This window comes from Apostichopus japonicus, chromosome 12 (genome assembly GCF_037975245.1).
Source record: "Apostichopus japonicus isolate 1M-3 chromosome 12, ASM3797524v1, whole genome shotgun sequence".
NCBI classification, from domain to species: domain Eukaryota; kingdom Metazoa; phylum Echinodermata; class Holothuroidea; order Aspidochirotida; family Stichopodidae; genus Apostichopus; species Apostichopus japonicus.
Window position 1 is genome coordinate 29088153 of NC_092572.1, and position 20449 is coordinate 29108601.

A 20449-nucleotide genomic window follows, 5' to 3' on the forward strand; every position below is an offset into this window, starting at 1 on the left:
CAAGAGCGTCAAGAGGAGCTAGTCTACAGTTTTTCATATATATATATATATATATATATATATATATATATATATATATATATATATATATATATATATATATATATATATATATATTGTATATCAGGTTTAAGCGGTTTAAGGTTTAAGGTTTAAGTTCTTATAGCGTTATTTCTATAGATTACATATCACTCCATAATAAAGCATTAACTCCTAGTGAGTGGTCAACCTCAATTCAGATGAAAAACTGTAGACTCCTCTTGACGCTCTTGCAATGTAGACCTATCTGTCAACTCGTAAAGTACTTACTTCATTATTGGAAATCTTAATGAGAGAACTAACATGTTTGCATTGATATTTCTTACTGTTACACTATATCATTTATGTACATCATACTTAGTCTAGTTATTTATTATAGCCTACCATTTGAATTTGAATTTAGGACATTTAAAAAAAAAGAAGATATTTCTACTAAATATAATCTAATTTGACGTAGTTCAACACATTAATTCGTCAATCACTTCTGGGACATATTTATAATTTTATATATATAGTTTCAAATCAGTATATGTTAAAGGTGCAATGCTGCTTACTGATACGAAAGATAGAAACATTTTTGCATCTGTTTTGTATGATTAATATGAACCTTTAATTAAGTACTATAATTTCGGTTTAGTTGAGCAGGATCGTGCGCAACGTTGAGAAATCTGTCAGAAGATGGACATTAGGGAGCCGCCCATCATCCCACCGTAAGTAATACCCTCTTTAGTAACCTGCTTTATGTGACCCTCCTCCCACTTTACCGTCTTAAGTCCCTTATGTCCCGTTCTCTTTAGACTGAAGGTTACACCCATCTCCCTCTTCAAAAATGCTTCATTCTAATATGTCATGAATTTATCACTGTGTTCCTTTCAGCGATGCTACAGTTAATTTCTTCCTCGGTTCTTTTTTTCATTAAGTTGGCGGAGGCATGAGAAATTTGTTTGATGGTGATGTCGTTATTTGTGCGGGTGCGTCTGTGTGTATGCGACACTGTTTGTAAACACAATAACTCAAAAAGTATATGATGGCCGAAGTTGATGCATTGTATATGGATTTGTCTTTAAGTTAGTAAAAGAACCCAATTGAAATTGACGGATGCAATGGACGTACGAGGTCAACTGAGGCCAAAGTCTGAAGACTTTATAAACGAGATAACTCAAGAAAGAAAGGACAACGTCGTTAAACTTCATAGCCACAAGGCAAGCTCAATGGACTTAATATTTGGTGTGTGTATTTACTTTAATAAGGACAATAATTTGTTGTTTTATATGGAGATTAAAGATCACTTGAGTTCAACACAGGTTACAGTCTGAAACCTTGTAAAAACTCTAAGTTAAAGTTTAGTGAAATTCATACGTCGTATGGGAATCCATCTTAGCTAGTTCAAGCAACTTATTATGTTCTAATGAGGTCCAAAAAATAAACATTGTAATAATAATAATAATAATAATAATAATAATAATAACACATAATTTTAATATAAACATAAATCCAAACTTAAAACTTCATTCGTTGTAAGACACTTTACGGTAGTGAGTACAAAGAAAGCACTTTGTTATGTTGGGGTCAAAGCTCATGTGAGGTCAATAGTGGTCAAAGTCTGATAATGTTGTTTTGACAGTGCCTCAAATATTGAAACTTGGATGGGCTGAATGTGTGGTATAGAGATCCATATTAGTGAGTACAAGAATCATTATGTGTTTAAGAAGGTCAAAGATCATTCAAGGTTAACAGTGATGGAAGTCTGAGAATCATGTAAACACCATAACTCCAGAGGTACAACTTAAACGAACTTCATAATTTGTAAGTAGATTCACCTGGGTCAGTACAAATATATAGCTTTTTATGAGGTCAAAGGTCATTCTATATAAGACGTCAACGTCCCTGATTCATTCAGGACTCGCCCGGGTGTAGAAACAAACAGGTATAGTTAGCACACAGACCTAACAATATAGCATTATACTCACTGTTGAAATCTCAGTATTCATAAATGCGACCGTAAATCTGATTTTAAATCCTTGATCTCTCTTCATAATGAAGCAAGAGGGTTGCGCTCTCGTATTTGAGGCTGTGGAATATGAATATTAGAAATAATGAGGAAAAATGCGGAATTTATATATTTTGAAATTCAAAGGGAAGTCTTATAGTTTGTGTGCGTGTGTAAGGTTTTCTGTTGAGATACATTGCACAGTAAAAGGCAGTGCATTTGCTAATAAATGTAAACAGCCGTTTTCACTCTCTTGTGAGTTATACATGTGGCATTAGCGGCAACAAGTTCGTTTTCAAAGCATCGTTTCCCGACAGCATATAGTCTTAAAGGAAACCTCACGATAGAGAAGAATATCAAACAACATTAACAAGTGAAATTCACAACCTGTCAATCAGAAGTTTGAAACTGAAACTAGAAGGATTATCGGGTTCTTAAATTTAGATTTAGAAGTAAATAAAACTGTTGTATATCAATGCCACTATATACATCAGTGCATTGACTGCTATGGTGCAGACGGAATGATGGTAACTAGAAACATGCAAAAAAAAAGTCATCTCTGAGGTAAATAAGTAGCTCCATGTATTGTCGACGGACAAGACGTAGATACCGGCAGCTTTGTTTAACTTATAGCTTAGACAAAGACATGGCTAAAAGGCGTGTCATACGGTACAATTTAACGTTCCCCTCTGTTTTTTGCCAGCGATTCATCGGCGTCTGCAGCAAATATGGGAGCGGTCAAATCAGGGAGTTGTTATAGAACAACTCCCTGGTCAAACGAACTTCAGGATCTCGATAAACGGTCCATTGATTTACATTAAAAGAATCAACATGTTAACTGTTTAACCGTCAAATATATTCTAATGAGGTCAGGCGGGGTTTAGAGGGCCAAGCCCTCAGACATTGAAGCGTTTTGAAATATTTAATTGGCGTATAGCAAGGAGCAACAGCCCCCCCCCCCCCCCTCACCAATATTATTTCGCTTAACTTACCATTTGGTGGGTGTATGAAGAGACAAATTTCATTTTCACTGTACTTAACTAAGAAAGTGAATAATATTTTGATTGTTAAACGTTGTCTTTGGCGGATGGGCGCAAGGTTATTTTATTTTCGTTGGGATCCGCCTTACCAGACTATTTACGCAGCGGTGTTATTTCTTCCGAAGAGGATCATTCCTTGGGATTTTTTTTAGCCCTGCTGTTCTGGATCTGTGGAGGTTTGGATATTATTGTTCTCGAATAGCGCTTTGAAACACACACACATGTTACTTTGGTTTTATTTCACCGGAATTTGTTTGAAGCCCTGGTAGAGTGGTGGGGGGGGGGGGTGACGATTTCACCGGGTTTAAATTGTGAGAAATTCCTTCGCAGAGACTTGGAAGCATTACAATAAATGTCAGGAAAGAAATTATTCTTTCTGATTCGATATCCATGAACACCATCAAGTAATGAAATACTAACCAAGAAACCCCACCGGTTGAATGTAGGCTCCATGTGATCCTTGTAGACTAGAATTTCTGTTCAACTATGGAGACAAATTTTTTTCTTGGGATTTTCCATTAATTTGGGAGTTTACTTGCCCATAATCAACATGTGTAAAAATTAATCTTCGAAAACCTACTATAACCCATCATAAAACGACCACGAAAATGGAAATTTTGGGTAGTCACGTGACATGTACCTCTGGAATGTCCGAAAACAGAGATTGACCCAAAGGAGTCTCTGGTCATCGAGTGACGTCATTGTTGGTATACCGCGCAAATCAAACGCTGAAATAGGCACTGTTATACACAGATAGCGAACAATTGTATTGTATTTGACTTCCAATTTCGAGCGTTTGAAAAGCTGCTAGCTTAAAACAGGAACACATAAAGGTAAACAACTTGTTTTAAGACAATTTTAAGCAGAAAATTTAGTAAAATGGGTTATTTTATTAGCAAAACTTCCACTCAAATGGAGGCATCGTTTATATAGCGGAGCGTCAATAGGTACGTACGGTACAATATACTGTAAACAATGCAAGCAGCTTGCCGTTTGATCCCAAGATACTGTAAACTGAACAAGAATAGACCTAAAAGATGCCTCATGCGTGATAAGTGACGGGAAAATGGGTTACGTTACTGTCAACGAATTACCAAAAAGACACTAAACATAATCGAACAACTACGAGCCTGAAGACGCTGACCCGAGTCGACCAGGGTAGCATATCCTACATGACTAAGCTTCAGCTGAACATAGTATTTACTCGTTTTAATATCCAAAAGTAGAATGTTTCAGGAATGTCTGAAATAGGTTTCCTAAAAGCTGACTTTTTCCCCATTTTTCACGTATTTAACGTCCGAAATTGGTAAAGTTAATTACAGCAATGTAATTGGAGTGAGTTAAGGATTACATACATGCAAAATGGTGGGATTTTATGTTCATCGAAAAGTGTCCATAGTTGGTCTTTCATGTATCATTTTACTTATATATAATAGATTTAAGGATATATAAGCCAGGTTTATCTATGAATGATTAGCCAACTTATTATTTACTATTAACGGAACATTTAGTTTGTCGTATAAATGAGGTATTTGTATGAATTGATTTGATTAGTGAACAATTAAGAGCTGTAGATATTTTGAACGATAGAGCAGTTAAGCTACAAGCCTTTCTCGACGCCATATTGCAACCATTACAATGTCTTTGAAATATCCATATTAGGCCTATATTGAAGCAGAGGACCTTTACGCATGATCTCTTCCATAAATCTATCTGTTGTGGTTGGCATTTCGGCTTTGGAGCTCAGAGAACAGATTAAAGGATTACGATGGCAATATCATAAATTTTGGTAATTCACTACCGTACAATTCTGCATAATATTTGAAATTCAATTCGGAATGTGCTTCTTTGTTCAGTATAAAGCGTAGGACATGTGTTCTTCCGTTTATGGAAATGCAATTTGTGTATGATATATCGTTACAATTAAGCCTATCATTGATACTAAGATTTCGCCCCCCCCCCACCCCCTACTGCGAAAAGCACTTGCGGCTGCTTTGTAGGGTGTAAACTTTATTTGAGAATGAGTTGTGGAAGCCCGCTTTCTATTTTAACATTACCGCTTTATTTACATTTATTAATCCAAAACACTAGTTGGTATAGCGCCATCGAATTAAAAACATTCGACCCGTTGTGTCTGTTTGCAGAGGTCTTGGAATCAGTTCTTTTCTGTTAGGTGTTGTGCTTTCTATAGTTTACCAAGGGACAGGTATCTTCGATCGTTTCCATGTGGTGTTACTTTTCTCGGATCCAATTTCGCATTCACGCTGTTTAGCCGACCTATATTAATTATAGGCCTGCGATCCGTCAAGAGGAATATGACTGAAACAATTAGTAGGCTACTCCTCTCTAATTTGTGATATCATACGCTACGGCTTAATATTGATGTTTTCGTCATATTACACCATCCATGCACTATATATATGCCATTCTTACGGAATGGTAGCCTACGACGTATATATAGGCCACCCAGCAAACACAAAAACGTTTGTTTAACGTTATTAAAACGTTTCATCTTTTGTTTTGATAGCCTACGTTATTTGTGGTGTAATAATATCTCACGAAAACGTTTTCAGGCTATTATTTCAAAACATTTATTGGTTAAAACATCAATATAACATTAATATAACATTAATATCTCATAAAAACCTTCATGTGCCGACGTTTTTATAACACCACATTTAACGTTATAAAAACATATTTTAGGGGCTATTTTAAAAATGTTATGCTAACGTTTTGTGTTTGCTGGGTACCTATTTTTAATTACTTTTGCTGTACATCGATCAATTCCTTTTCTTTTGTTAATCTTTCCTGTCTTTTTACATTTTAATTTGTTTATTGTTGTTTATTTATTTGCTGATTGAATCGTTTTGGAGAAGGGAATGGACGGGAGGTGGCGGGGAGGGTATGGGTCTCAGCCTTTTGTTAATTTTCCTGTGTTTCTTTTTTCTTTCTTTAATTATTGATTTACTTTTCGCGGGGGGGGGGGGGGTATATGCATATTTTACAAGGAACTTAATTAAGCCCTCACGTCTAACAATTTTATGTTTGTTTAATAATTTCCCTGCAAATCATGCATATAACCGTATGCATGGCTACGTACCGTTTTTCCGTGATCCAGGCGCTCTGCAAATTAAAGCCCGTTCCACGGGCCAATCGCCTATATCACATACAGAGCTTGTATGAGCGAAATTCCTCTCAGCATATACTCGATCGATCCGTTGGTTAATTGTTTAGTTGTTAATTATTTACTTGCTTATTTAATTGTCTACAACTTGATTTATCCAGAATTGGCGGGGGCTTCAGCTTCTGTACAGATTTCCTGTAAAGTTTCTCATTTTACGTTCTTTCTTTAATTTGCACGCCGGGGTCGGACGTACGCCGGTCCATGCAGCCTGAGAATATAATAAATATATAATCACCAGCGGCTATATATATATATGCCAAGTTTCTGAGAAACCTAATTAAGCCCTCGCGTCTCATTGATCCACAATTATTTTATTGTTTGTTTGTTAATTTTAATAGTTAATAAATCACAGCATAATGTTCACCCGTGATCCGGGTGCTCGACGAAAGCCCGTCTTACGGGCCAATCGCTTATACTGTATGTCATATGAATTGATACACTCAATCGTGTAAATAGCTATTTCCATATCCCAGAGCTCGAGTGTTTAGGGCGAAATTCCTCTCAACATGTTCGCAAATATACTCGATCCGTTAGTTAGTTTGTTTAGTTGTTTGTTTATTTCTTTATTTTTTGTTTATTATTTATTATTAATACTTTGGGGAGGGTGCTTCAGCTCGTTAATTTCTTGTTTTTGTTATGAAAACGTACATTCTCCAGCGACTATATGCATAGTGTCTGACAACATTCTCCGTTACCATGGACACGGCCTTGTAAACTTGACCTAATATTGTTATTTTTTTGCCTTGTATATTAAAGAGTTCATCGTACGCAGTTTCCCAGCTTTACCCATGAAGGCGACTTTCTGTGCGATATGACGGTGGATTCTACCAAAGTTGCTGTTAGCGGTTACAACGAAGACACATCATTCATAGACCTGTTTGCATTGAATATTCCTGATTCTTCATCGCCATTTATAACTCGGTTTTATTCTAAAGAATTTAAGAATCCTTCAAGATGGCATCGTTATGTTTCATTCTTGGATGATTCTCGTATAATCACTGTGTGTGGTGATCAGTTGGATGTCTTCAATATCAAGACAGACGACATACCCACACACAGTGAGCAATTACGCGATAGAGAAGCCATCTGTATATTTGTCAGAGAGGGAGAGATATTTATTGGTTTGTCACGTTCTAACGAGGTGATTGTGTTTGATTTTAGTTTCAATAAAATCAAGACAATCACATTGGAAGGATTAGTAAGTCATTATCCTGTAGATATAACAGTTTATGGAGATAATCTGTTTATATCTACATCCGATAGACGAGCCATTAGATACAACATGGAGGGAGTGATGTTACATGAATACAACACACCTGCAGGCTACTCATATGCACACAGTAACACTGTAAGCAGTGAGTTTGGTCTGGTGTTTGTATCATGTTGGAGCCCTCTTGCTGCTGTTGTTGTTTTCTCTCTCTCTGAGAATCATACATTGTTTACTTTCCGAGTTATTAATTTGTTTGATAGAATCAGGATAAACGATGTAAACAGGTTTATATTTACAGCAACAATAGAAGGAATACTGGATGTATACAGCACAGTAAGTACAGTAGGATAGTGTAAACAAGTAAACATAGAAATTTTATTTTTTATCTAGAATTAGGGATGCACCGGATATCCGGTCCGGCCGGACTATCCGGCCGGATAGTGAGCAATTATCCGGTTCCGGTTCCGGCCGGATATTTTTCAAAATCCGGCCGGATCTTTTTCAAAATCTGGCCTGAATTATTCCTTAAAAAGGTGTTGGTATTAACTTAAATAAATGTAAACTATTTCCAAAAATTAATATAAACATTCAAAGTATGGAAAAATTAGGTTTAACAAATAATTTAATTTTCTCAATGGTCTGATGGTTTGCGTATACCTCACCTAAGATTTGCTCCTTGTTTCATACTTCTACTTCTTATTAATGATTTTCTTTTGTGTAATGAAAAAATCCGGTTCCGGCCGGATTTTATCCGGCCAGATTTCATGTACTATCCGGCAAAATCCGGTTCCGGCCGGATCCAAAAATTTGGATCCGGTGCATCCCTATGTAGAATAATGAAAATAGGCTAGAAAAACTAACAAGTTAGGTATCAGTGACTGCGAACATTTCTGCAGATTACGTTTATTTGTACTGTTTTTGCCAGTCTTGGAAATAATATGAAATTTGGGACTAAAATTTTTAGTTGAAATTTGTTGCAAATTTCAAACTGCTGATTGAGGAATACACAGTCAATACTATAGGGAGTTTCATATCAAATATGACTTAGTGCCATTTTTTTATTCATTTCACGTACAGTACACAATCCAGCTTGTTAAGATTAGGTAATCCTACATAAGTGAATACGAACATCTCCTCATAGCACACTTTTTGCTATTTTGTGGCAATATGAATGAATTTAGACAAAAAATGAGAAGATTGTTTTTTATAGGATTGAAGTAGCAAAACCTCTCATAGCAACACATACATACAGTACAGGGAGAATAAATTTCAAAATCCTCTGAAATTTCTTGCATTATAAAAAACTGTGTACACCTCCAATAGAACAATATTTGGGTTCGGTGCATACGAACATCTCCTAATAGCACACTTATTGATATTTTAAGGCAATATGAATAAATTTAGAGAAAAAATGAGAAGAAAATTTTAATAGGACTGAAGTAGCAAAACCTCTTATAGCAACACGTACATACAGTACAGGGCAAATAATTTTCAAAATCCTCTGAAATTTCTTGCTTTATAAAAACTGTGTAGACCTCCAATAGAAACATATTTGGGTTCAGTGCATACGAACATCTCCTAAGAGCACACTTATTGCTATTTTGTGGCAATATCAATAAATTTAGTGAAAAAAATGAGAATAAAATTTTAATGTTTTCACTATTAACTTAGTCTCATAAACTTTTATACGTCTTAACCTGTATTTTGATGTTTTGTATATTGTTATATTTTTATCCTATTTATAAATTTCTCTGTAAATTTATACTGGAATAAAGAAATGAAATGAAAAATAGGATTGAAGTAGCAAAAGTTCACGTCATAGCAATTACATACATACAGCACAGGGTGAATAAATTCCCAAAATCCTGTGAAATTACTTGCATTATAAAAACTGTGTAGACCTCTAATAAAACATATATTTGGGTTTGATGCATTAGAACATCTCCTAAGAGCACACTTATTGCTATTTTTGTGGCAACATCAATCAATTTAGAGAAAAAAAGAGAATAAAATTTTAATAGGATTGAAGTAGCAAAACCACTCATTGCAACACGTACATACAGTACAGGGCAAATAATTTTCAAAATCCTCTGAAATTTCTTGCATTATAAAATACTGTGTAGACCTCCAATAGAAACATATTTGGGTTCAGTGCATAAGAATACTGTATCTCCTAAAAGCACACTTATTGCTATTTTGTGGCAATATCAATAAATTTAGTGAAAAATGAGAAGAAAATTTTAATAGGATTGAAGTACTGTAGCAAAACCTCTCATAGCAACACATACATCAGTACAGGGTAAATAAATGGCAAAATCCTCTGAAATTTCTTGAATTACAAAAACTGTAGACCAGTTCTAGACCTCCAATAGAAACATATTTGGCTTTGGTGCATACAAATATTTCCTAAGAGCACACTTTTTGCTAGTTTTTGGGCAATGTTAATAAATTTAAAGAAGAAACGAGAAGAAAACTTTGATAGGATTAAAGAAGCAAAACGTCTCATTGCAACACATACCTACAGAACAGTGTGAATAAATTCCAAACTCCTCTCAAATTACTTACATTATAAAAAAAAAACTGTGTAGACCTCTAATAGAAACATATTTGAGCTTGGTGCATACAAACATCTCCTAAGAGCACACTTATTGCTATTTTGTGGCAACAGGAATAAATTTAGTTAAAATATGAGAAGAAATTTTAATAGGCTTGAAGAAACAAAACCTCTCATAGCAACACATACATACAGTACAGGGCAAATAAATGGCAAAATCCTCTGAAATTTTCTTCCATTATAAAAACTGTGTAGACCCTTAATACAGTATTGTTACTAAGATTTAAAAAGTCTTGAAAACTCGCTCAAAAAAACTTGTCCCTGCAGTCCATGAAACATGCCCTTTAAAATACCTGTACATGAACACACAATACTTAGCTATAATGACTCCTGACAAGACATTGGCTTGTACCCAACAGAAGCCCATATTTATAGGTCAAGAAAGAAAAATTAAATTTATGATGAATTTTGTAGCTAATTAACAGCAACAAATGACTTTCAAGTTCGGGAGCGGAAAATTTTGCAGTAAACTCTAATGGGGAAATCCCTCATTTAGTAATAATAACAACAACAAGTAGCACTCTAACCACTTCGGCCCATTTGCAACTTCTGACTTAGACAACAGGTTGCCATGGCAACAAAGACCTTTGTTTAGGCTGCATGTACCTAAGCAACCCATTGGACTAAACGTAGGCTACAAAGCAGAGACTATATCACATAGAATATCAGCTTTATCTGGTCTGATGGAATCTGTACCAATTAGGAGTGACTATTAGGGCTGCTAATACTTGCTAACATTCTAACAAAACCTTAATAGAGCCTCAGTCCTATCTACCAAAATATATTGCTACAACTCTTTCAACCCAGAAGTTGACAGTAAGTTCAGCAAATCCTGTCACCATGGCAACTAGTAAAAGTGTAGCACTCCATCATGGGATCTAAACATAGCCCGAATAGGCGACACTTATTACCAACTGAACAATAAAGATTCATGTGCGTTAGAGTGATGGGTAATGCTCGACATAATCACAGCAATACATAATGAAACTAATAAATATCCCAATGTGGGTTCTCGTTGGACCAATAACCTGAAGCACTTTCAATTCTCTCACATTAATTCAATGTAGGTTAGGACATAACCATACACACATTATGGCTGAGGGCATATAAGTGCCATAATCAACCCTGTAAACAGCTATTAAACAATGTTCAGTTAAAATGATACAGAATTTACATACCATACAATTTAGTAATTACTGTACCTGTAGACTCACTATAGCTGTTACTGGTATTAATTCCTAAATAATAAATTCATTCTTTGTGCATTCTGCCATCACAGGAGATCAATAAACTATTTAATTCCAAATTACACTTAATAAGGGCTGGTTCTCTGTGCACATTGTTATTACAGAACTAACCTGCACAGTGCATACATTCACAGGTAATATAAAGAAGGTATGCACAATGAAACTGACTAGGCTCCTGAGGGGTTTGGGGCAAAGTTAAAAGATGAACTCTTTACCTGTATTGAATTGAAATTAATGTAACTAATTTCTAACCGTCTTCTAGCTTGTCTCTACTGCAGATGCATGACAGCTTGGAGTGTCTTGATGAATGGCAGAGTTGCTTGCAAACTTTAGTGCTTTTTGGTTCCTTGCTTTAGCAAAAGGAACCTATGTAGTCAGGTTGGCGTGTGTGTGTGTGGGTGTGTGTGTGTGTGTGTGTGTGTGTGTGCATCTGTGACACTTGCTTGGGTACGCTCTATCTCAATAAGGGAAAGTTGGATTGAGGCCAAACTTGGACTATAGATCCGCCATATGGAGAAGGTGTGCCCTATTGTTTTTGGTGCCCACAAAGGTCACCGAAGGTCAGTTATGGTCCAAAAACCGAAAATATTAAAACTGCAATAACTCCCAGTGCCAATGTGTGACAAGATTGATATTTTGGGACAAGTTGTGAACTGGTCAGGGGAGCATTTTCAAACTTAACGGTTATGTGATCCGAGGTCACCAAAGGTCAATTAATGATAAAAAAGTAGTATTTTTGCGATAACTTGAGAACGAAATGTCCGTTAGGGTTGGGAGTTGCTTCAATGTTATCCAATTGTCGACCCGCATCTGGGTGACCCTTGACCACAATTTGACCTCTGGTGACCTTTACGTGTTTTGGGGGATTTTTACAGTTTTGATGCTATTTTCAGATGTCAAAGGTACCTTCTGATCATAAATGTCAATAGGTTGACCCTGTGTGACCTTTATGTGCGAAGTTATATGGGGTCAAAGTTTTTTGGTCGGAGTTAGGATGGTTGTACAGACTTTTCGTTTTGTTTTTTGGAATCAGGAGATTAAACTACATGTGAAACCAAGGTCAAAAGGTCAAAAGGTCAAAGGTCACATTAGAAAAAATGTGCTTATTTTGGGAGGAAACGAGCAAAAAAAGAAATGTTTGGTTTTGATGCTAGATTTGGATATCAAAGGTACCTTCCGATCAAAAATGTCAATTGGTTGACACCCGTGTGACCTTCGTGTGCGAAGTTGTACGAGGTCAAAGTTAATTTTCATACATATAATGCAACAACTCCCAGTTCCAAGGTGTGACATGGTTGATATTTTTGGACAAGCTGAAAATGGTATAGGGGAATATTTTCAAACTTAACGGTCATGTGATCCGAGGTCACCAAAGGTCAATTAATGTTAAAAAACTAGTATTTTGGGGGCAGAAAATGGGCAAAGAAAAAATGTTTGAATTTGTATAGTTTGATGCTCTAATTTAGGTCTCATCAATCAAAAATGTCAATAAGTTGACCCAAGGTGACCTTTGTATGTTAAGTTATATGAGGTCAAAGTTAATTTTCAGACACTAGTGTAATAACTCCCAGTGCCAAGGTGTTACACAGTTGATATTTTGAGACAAGTTGCAAATGGTATAGGGGAATATTTTCAAACTTAACGGTCATGTGATCCGAGGTCACCAAAGGTCAATTAATGATAAAAACTAGTATTTTTGCGGTAACTTGAGAACAAATTGTCCGTTTGGGTTGGGAGTTGCTTCAATGTAATCCAATTGTCGACCCGCATCTGGGTGACCCTTGACCTCAATTTGACCTCTGGTGACCTTTTCGTGTTTTGTGGATTTTTACAGTTTCGATGCTATTTTCAGATGTTAAAGGTACCTTCTGATCATAAATGTCAATTGGTTGACCCCCGTGTGACCTTCGTGTGCGAAGTTATATGAGGTCAAAGTTAATTTTCAGACATTTAATGCAATAACTCCCAGTTCCAAGTTGTGACAAGGTTGATATTTTTGGAGTAGTTGCAAATGGTATAGGGGAATATTTTCAAACTTAACGGTCATGTGATACAAGTTCACCAAAGGTCAATTCATGATAAAAAACTAGTATTTTTGCGATAACTTGAGAACAAATTGTCCCTTAGGGTTGGGAGTTGCTTCAATGTAATCCAATTGTCGACCCGCATCTGGATGACCCTTGACCTCAGTTTGACCTCTGGTGACCTTTTCGTGTTTTGTGGATTTTTACAGTTTCGATGCTCTTTTTAGATGTTAAAGGTACCTTCTGATCATAAATGTTAATGGGTTGACCCCCGTCTGACCTTCGTGTGCGAAGTTATATGAGGTCAAAGTTAATTTTCAGACATTTAGTGTAATAACTCCCAGTGCCGAGGTGTTACACAGTTGATATTTTGAGGCAAGTTGCAAATGGTATAGGGGAATATTTTCAAACTTAAGGGTCATGTGATCCGAGGTCACCAAAGGTCAATTAATGATAAAAAACTAGTATTTTTGCGATAACTTGAGAACAAATTGTCCATTAGGGTTGGGAGTTGCTTCAATGTAATCCAATTGTTGACCCGCATCTGGGTAACCCTTGACCTCAATTTGACCTCTGGTGACCTTTTCGTGTTTTGTGGATTTTTACAGTTTCGATGCTATTTTCAGATGTTAAAGGTACCTTCTGATCATAAATGTCAATGGGTTGACCCCCGTGTGACCTTCGTGTGCGAAGTTATATGAGGTCAAAGTTAATTTTCAGACATTTAATGCAATAACTCCCAGTTCCAAAGTGTGACAAGGTTTATTTTTTTGGACAAGTTGCAAATGGTATAGGGGAATATTTTCAGACTTAACGGTCATGTGGTCCAACGTCACCAAAGGTCAGCTAATGTTAAAAAAGTAGTATTTTGGGGGGAGAAAATGGGCACATAAAAAATGTTTGAATTTTTACAGTCATGCTCTATTTAGGTCTCACCGATCAAAAATGTCAATTGGTTGACCTTCGGGTGACCTTTGTGTGTGACGTTATAATGTATACAAGTTCAAAGTTAATTTTTTTTAATTGAATGCAATTAAATCTCAATGCCAAGGTGTGACATGGTTGATATTTTGGGACAAGTTGTGAACGGGGTGGTGGAACATTTTGAAACTTAAAGGTCATGTCATCTGAGGTCACCAATATTATCATATCTGTTGACACGCTTGTAGGTCTCTTATATTTCTTACATTTTCGACACCATATTTAGATCTCAAAAGTGCCTTTTGATCCAAAATCCGATCACATTTTGTGATCACAAAAGTGTTGGCTATAGTGTTGGTTACTTTATGGGAACATGTAGGACCACAATTACTTGGACTATTTGAGCCCAATCTTGCTTGATAATATTATGTGTATTGTCATATACCCCAAGCAAGGAACCACAGTGCCCTTGGGCTCTTGTTAGAAATTTAAAACAAGGAAGCTTGGAGAGAAATTATTTTTCCCACCCTACTAGACAAGATTTTACTTAAACCTTGGTCACACATTTTCCAGGAAGTATAGGCAAACTGTTTTCCCACACCTTTAACTTATTCCTCCAGAGATTACACAGAACATGAAATAACTATAAAGATTTAATCAAGAATCAAACAAAGCCTGACCTATGAGTACTGGATTTGGAAGGGTAAAAGTGGTTAACTACACCGGTGTCCCACCAAATTCTTAAGATAGCATCAGAGAAACCGTTGATACTTTAAAGGAATTCTTTAGTGGCAGTCTATCGGGTATCTGAAAACAAATCTCCATTATATTATCATCGCCACAGTCCTAGTTTTGGGATGTTTTCATCCTATGATTCAGAAGAAGTGAATTTTTGAACCTCGCGCCAACTTAATCTAATATTGAACAGTGGAGAGCGACGGTGTCATCATCACGTCACCTCTTTCGGGGGACTGCAGGGATGCTATCATTAGCAAGCTACACTGTAGAAAGTAAAATAGGATTTAGATGGAAATTTCCCTGTGAAGTTGCAAGTTAGCAACCTTTTGGAGAGCTAAAAGTTTCCAGATATCCCTAACTAGTTCTTCTTCATAATATGTTCAATGTTGTTCAGACAATTGTTATTTGTGAGATTTTTTGAATCAAAATTAACTTTCTAGCAGAAGAGAGAGGCCTCTGTGACGTCATTACGTTGTATTCACAGCCGTTTGCAAATTCTGTACGCATTCCTGTGTAGTGTATCAAGGCCAAGCTTAGAGTGAGATCTTTGTATTCACAGCCGTACGTGAAGTCTATACACTCATGTGTAGCGTATCAAGGCTTAGCTTAAGAGTGAGATCTGATCGAGTGTGACCAATGTGATGCACTGACGTCACGTCTTGATGTAGGTCGGTCCTTAGATTCAAATTTTCTGGCAGGAAGAGCCAATGTTTCAAGCACTCTATCACAAAAACTACAATTCATCATATGGCAAGGCTTAATAGTGAAATACAAAGACAAAAGATGATATGACAGGAAGGACTGGCCCCCATTTTTCACTTGAAAATTCCTCTAGATTACAAACAAGTCAACAGAGCTTGTGGTAAAGCCTGCCAGAGACCACAAAGGCAACAGTGTGCTCCTCTTGCAAACAATGGGGCTAACGATCACAGAGTCACTGAACTCTGGGAACCTGTAACTAAGTAGAGAACAATAAGGACAAAATGGGAAAAAAGAGTGAAAGGGAAGAGGTATGCTGTACAGGGGACAAAACTATAGACACTAATATTGTGAAATGTTATTGGTACTACAGTACAATATTCAATTTGACATACTGTACTCTCATTAGCTACACAATGGGTAGCACTGAATATGGATAAACAGTGTCTTTGTTGAAAGTTATACTTTTTGACAGGATAAGTGGAATTAAAGGTCTGCTTTATTGCCTGGCTAAAATATGTTAAAAACAAAATCAGTATGATCAGCACCATCACTTACATTTACCATTTGAGTTTGATCAGCTGCTGGAATGTTCTACTCACATTTAAGTGTACAGTTTGCATGCAATGTGACCAAGGCTGCAGCATATTCCTGAGTAGCCCTAGGGTATACATGATATCTCAAAATATGAAACATGGATGGATAGATTGTCTGCTTCTAGTATGTGGATAGCCAATATTGAGTAGATGATTTAATATATAGAGTGTAGGGTCATTTGAGGTCAGCAGAAGTTGCAACGTCAAGCCAGTTAAATATAGTAGCCCAACAAGGAAAATATGGATGTCTTAGCAGGTGGATGTCATGTAGAAATGAATCACATTGTTTTTGGTTCCTTGCTTTAGCAAAAGGAACCTATGTAGTCAACTTGGCATGTATGTGTGTGTGTGTGTGTGTGTGTCTGTAACACTTGCTTGGGTACACTGTACTGTAACTCAACAAGGAAAAGTTGAACTTAACTCAAACTTGGTATTTAGATCCGCCATAGTGAGAAGGTGGGCCTATTGTTTTCAGTACCTGTAAATGTCAGTTAGGGCCAAAATACCAAAATAATAAACAAAGCAATAACTCCCATTGACAGGGTCTGACATGTTTTTTTTTTTGGAACTAGTCGTAAATGGGGTAGGGAATCGTTTTCAAACATAACAGTCGTGTGATTCAAGGTCAAAAAGGTAAATTAGGGGTCAAAAACTAGTATTTTTGCGATTATAATTTGAGAACAAAATGTCCGTCAGGGTTGGGAGCTATGCTATAGTAATCCATTAGTAGACCGCATCTTTGTGGCCTTTGACCTTATGTGACGTCTGGTGACCTGTATTAGTTTTAATTTGGTTATTTGTATTTTGAGGGCCATATTCAGATCTCAAATGGTCTTCTGATCTAAAATGTCCATAGGTTGACCCTGTGCGACCTTCGGGTACATAGTCATCATAGGTTAAGGGTTTTTTTTTTACAAATATGCTCAATTTAGGAGATACAGGGCAAAGAAAAAGAGTTTGTCAATATTTTGATATATGATAGAGCTCTGTTTTTGAGGGGCTGAGTTTTGAGGGGCCAAAGGTTGGATTTGATACCTTTTTAGCAATAGCCTTTATGTGTGTACACTGGAGTGCATAACAATTTTGGGATGGAGTGCACATCTTCAAGGGGAACATTATGAATAAAAACAGTCATGTCATCTAAGGTTGCTTATTGGCAAAAAATCTGCCCCACTTGCTCAATTTTGCAACAACTTCCAATTACAAAGGCTTAAATGGCTGATATATTGGGACCAGTTGTGAATGGGGTAGGGGCACATTTTCCAAACTAACCCTTATGTAATCCAAGGTCACCAAAGGTCTATTATGGGTTAAATATGTTTTTTTGTGCAATAACTTGTGAAACTCCCACTGACAGAGTCTGACATTGTTGATATTTTGGGACTAGTTGTGAATGGGGTAAGAGATCATTTCCAAACATAACATATGTCATCTAAGGTCGCCTATGGGCAAAAAACTGCCCAATTATGCTAAGTTTTGCAACAACTTCCAGTGAAGAAGTCTGACATGGCTGATATATTGGGACAAGTTGTGAATGAAGTAGATGCACATTTTTCTAAAAAACGTTATGTAATCAAAGGTCAATTATGGCTCAAAATGAGTTTCGTGGGGGGCAATAACTTGTGAAACTCCCACTGATGGGGTCCGCCATGGTTGTCATTTTGGGACTATTTGTGAATAGGGTAAGTGATCGTTTCCAAACATAACGGTCATATGATCCAAGGTGAACAAAGGTCAATTATGGGTAAAAAACTCAATCTCCAAACTGATCAATATTGTCCATGGTTGACCCCTGTGCGAACTTCATGCGCAAAGTTATCAGAGGTCAAGGTTTTGTTTGATTTTGAGAGGTGGACCTCTGTTAATTGACCTCACAGGACCTTGGAATAGAGCCCCCAGTGACCTGTATTAGTTTTTATTAAGTTGATTATATGAATTTTTGTGGCCATATTTTAAAATGTCCATGGGGTGACTCCTGTTCAACCAAAGTTATTAAGTACAGTTAGGCTGATTCTGCAGTTCTTATAAACAAATGTAACAAAAGTCAACAGATTCTCAAAAGGACCAATCATTGATTTGTGATATTTATGGCAATGATATCGTGTGTGTACATTCAACCCTGAAATAACAATTTTAGGATAGTGCTTCTAAAGTATAAGCAAGGAACCATAGTGCCCTTGGGCTCTTGTTTAGTAATAAGATGAATCCTGCTTTCATGAAGGTCAAAGGTCAGAAAAATGAAATTCTTGTGAAAATGATACAGTATGAAAGAGAAACATGGATGGGTCTCATTGTAGTCTAGCACATGAATATCCATCAATTGATAAGGTGAACTCTTTATCTTTCGATCGTGGTCTTAGGTCATTTGAGGTCAGCAGGGACAAAATATGTGAAAGCCTTGTAATTTTAAGCAATGTCTTGATTCGCAACCAGTTATTTCGTCAAACCCCTATTGTTGTTTGCCATTTTGGTGTCTTATTCAGTTCTTATGCTGAAAGCATCAGAAACCTATATTATCAAGTTTGCTTGTACTGTAGGTGTATTTGTGTGGGTGTATTACTGCGTCTGCATGTGATGCCTAAACACAACAAATGTCAAGACTCCAGTCAGTTGGATTTGGTGTATAACAAGCAACAATGTTTCTTAAACTTTACACATGCAGTTTACAATGCCATCCAACCAGAGTTTGACGTGGGGGAGGGAGTCTGATGTACCCCTTAAAGAGGGGTCTCAGACACAGTATTGTCCACCCATTTGATAATTTATTTGGGTAAGGGGTTAGATACAAAATGTGTGTATCATTTCCAACATTCTAACTGCATTGTGCAGTTTAAGATTTCACGTTTTTGAACAGACTGTGGCTACCGCCCTGCACATACACCAAAGCTACTTGGAGGACATTCTAGATTAGTTTTGTTAGAAAATGATAGACAATGGCTACAGTACAGTCCCCTGTACACATTAAAGCATGTTTAATGTAGATGACATCCAACAGGACCAAAACCTTCATAAATTTGTAAAACGTCACAAATCTGCAGTGTAGACTATGTACACTTAACAATAAAGCCCTATACATCTCAATACCTCTATGTATTTAGATATATTTTGTAATGCTTGACAGCATCATGGTGTTTTGCTTCTGCAAAATTGCTTGAGCAATGCTTTTGAAATATTTTTTCTTGGTTCTACATGGAATTGTTTACAATTTAGGTAATACTTTTTTAACCTTTAAGCATTTCAGCCACAAATTGTTAGGCAATTATGGCTTAATTTGATGCATTAATCATCTGTGGTTACATCTCATCTTATAGAAGGTTACATCTACAGTAGGTGTCAACCACAGTTTTGCTGTAACCACCTGAACTACTGGTTCCAGAAATGCTTGCAAGCATAGGCAGTAAAGCAATAAACAAAGGATGTTAGGCATCTGAAGGTTAGAGAGCTCTGTGCAAACGTGACCAGTAATACCACTAGTAGCCCGGAAGTGTCTGACAGTTTCCTTCTTACCTGGCAGTAAAGCCTTGATTTGACAATGGAGTTAGAAAAGTCTAAACAGCTAAGATTGAACTGTTCCAAATATATTGTTTCCTTGAAAGTACTGTATATTATACACTTGTGAAATCACATCAAGTTTGAAAGGTCTTCTATCAGTGAGCAGATAGCTAGGGCTCTTTTAACGATATTTTGTTTGTTGGAATCGGCTTTAAAGAACTGTACATAATGAAGGATACATATTGTTTGTCCTTAAGTCATACTGAAAAGTAGTATAGATCAGTAATTACTTTTACACATTACATTTTGTACATTGAAATGTCTGTTAACAAATACACCTTAAATAATGTATTAAAATAACTTTCTTATCTGATTCACTGAGCATCACTGTATGAGCACATCAGTAGTACTGAGTTTCTGCAGCCTTGCTCTAGAGGTCATACAGTAGGTTAGTTCACATAAATACCAATAAGATTTTAGAAAACAAATGCGAACACACACAGTTAACTTTACCTGTGGTTTGTAGATTTTCTTTCCTTCCTTAAAATATATGTGATGTATATCCCATTAAGCCGATCAGAGGTCAATACCTACAGTAGCTGTTTTGACTTCATTTAGTGTGAGGATCTTCTGTGCGAGTAACCAGAATCTTACT

At 36.5% G+C, this 20449-nt stretch overlaps 1 protein-coding gene across 4 annotated transcripts in view; it reads left to right on the forward strand.

Moving 5' to 3' along the window:
• Positions 1–20449, forward strand: part of LOC139977169 (uncharacterized) — a 216882-nt gene that overhangs the window by 63498 nt on the left and 132935 nt on the right. For 2 of the 4 annotated variants that reach the window (XM_071986385.1, XM_071986386.1), the window contains exons 2-3: positions 677–749; positions 7010–7796. The exons of the other annotated variants lie outside the window; for them this stretch is intronic. In XM_071986385.1, the coding sequence (XP_071842486.1) occupies positions 718–749; positions 7010–7796 (819 nt within the window). In that variant the 5' untranslated portion in view covers positions 677–717. The remainder of the gene's footprint in view (positions 1–676; positions 750–7009; positions 7797–20449) is intronic. 4 annotated transcript variants of the gene reach the window in all.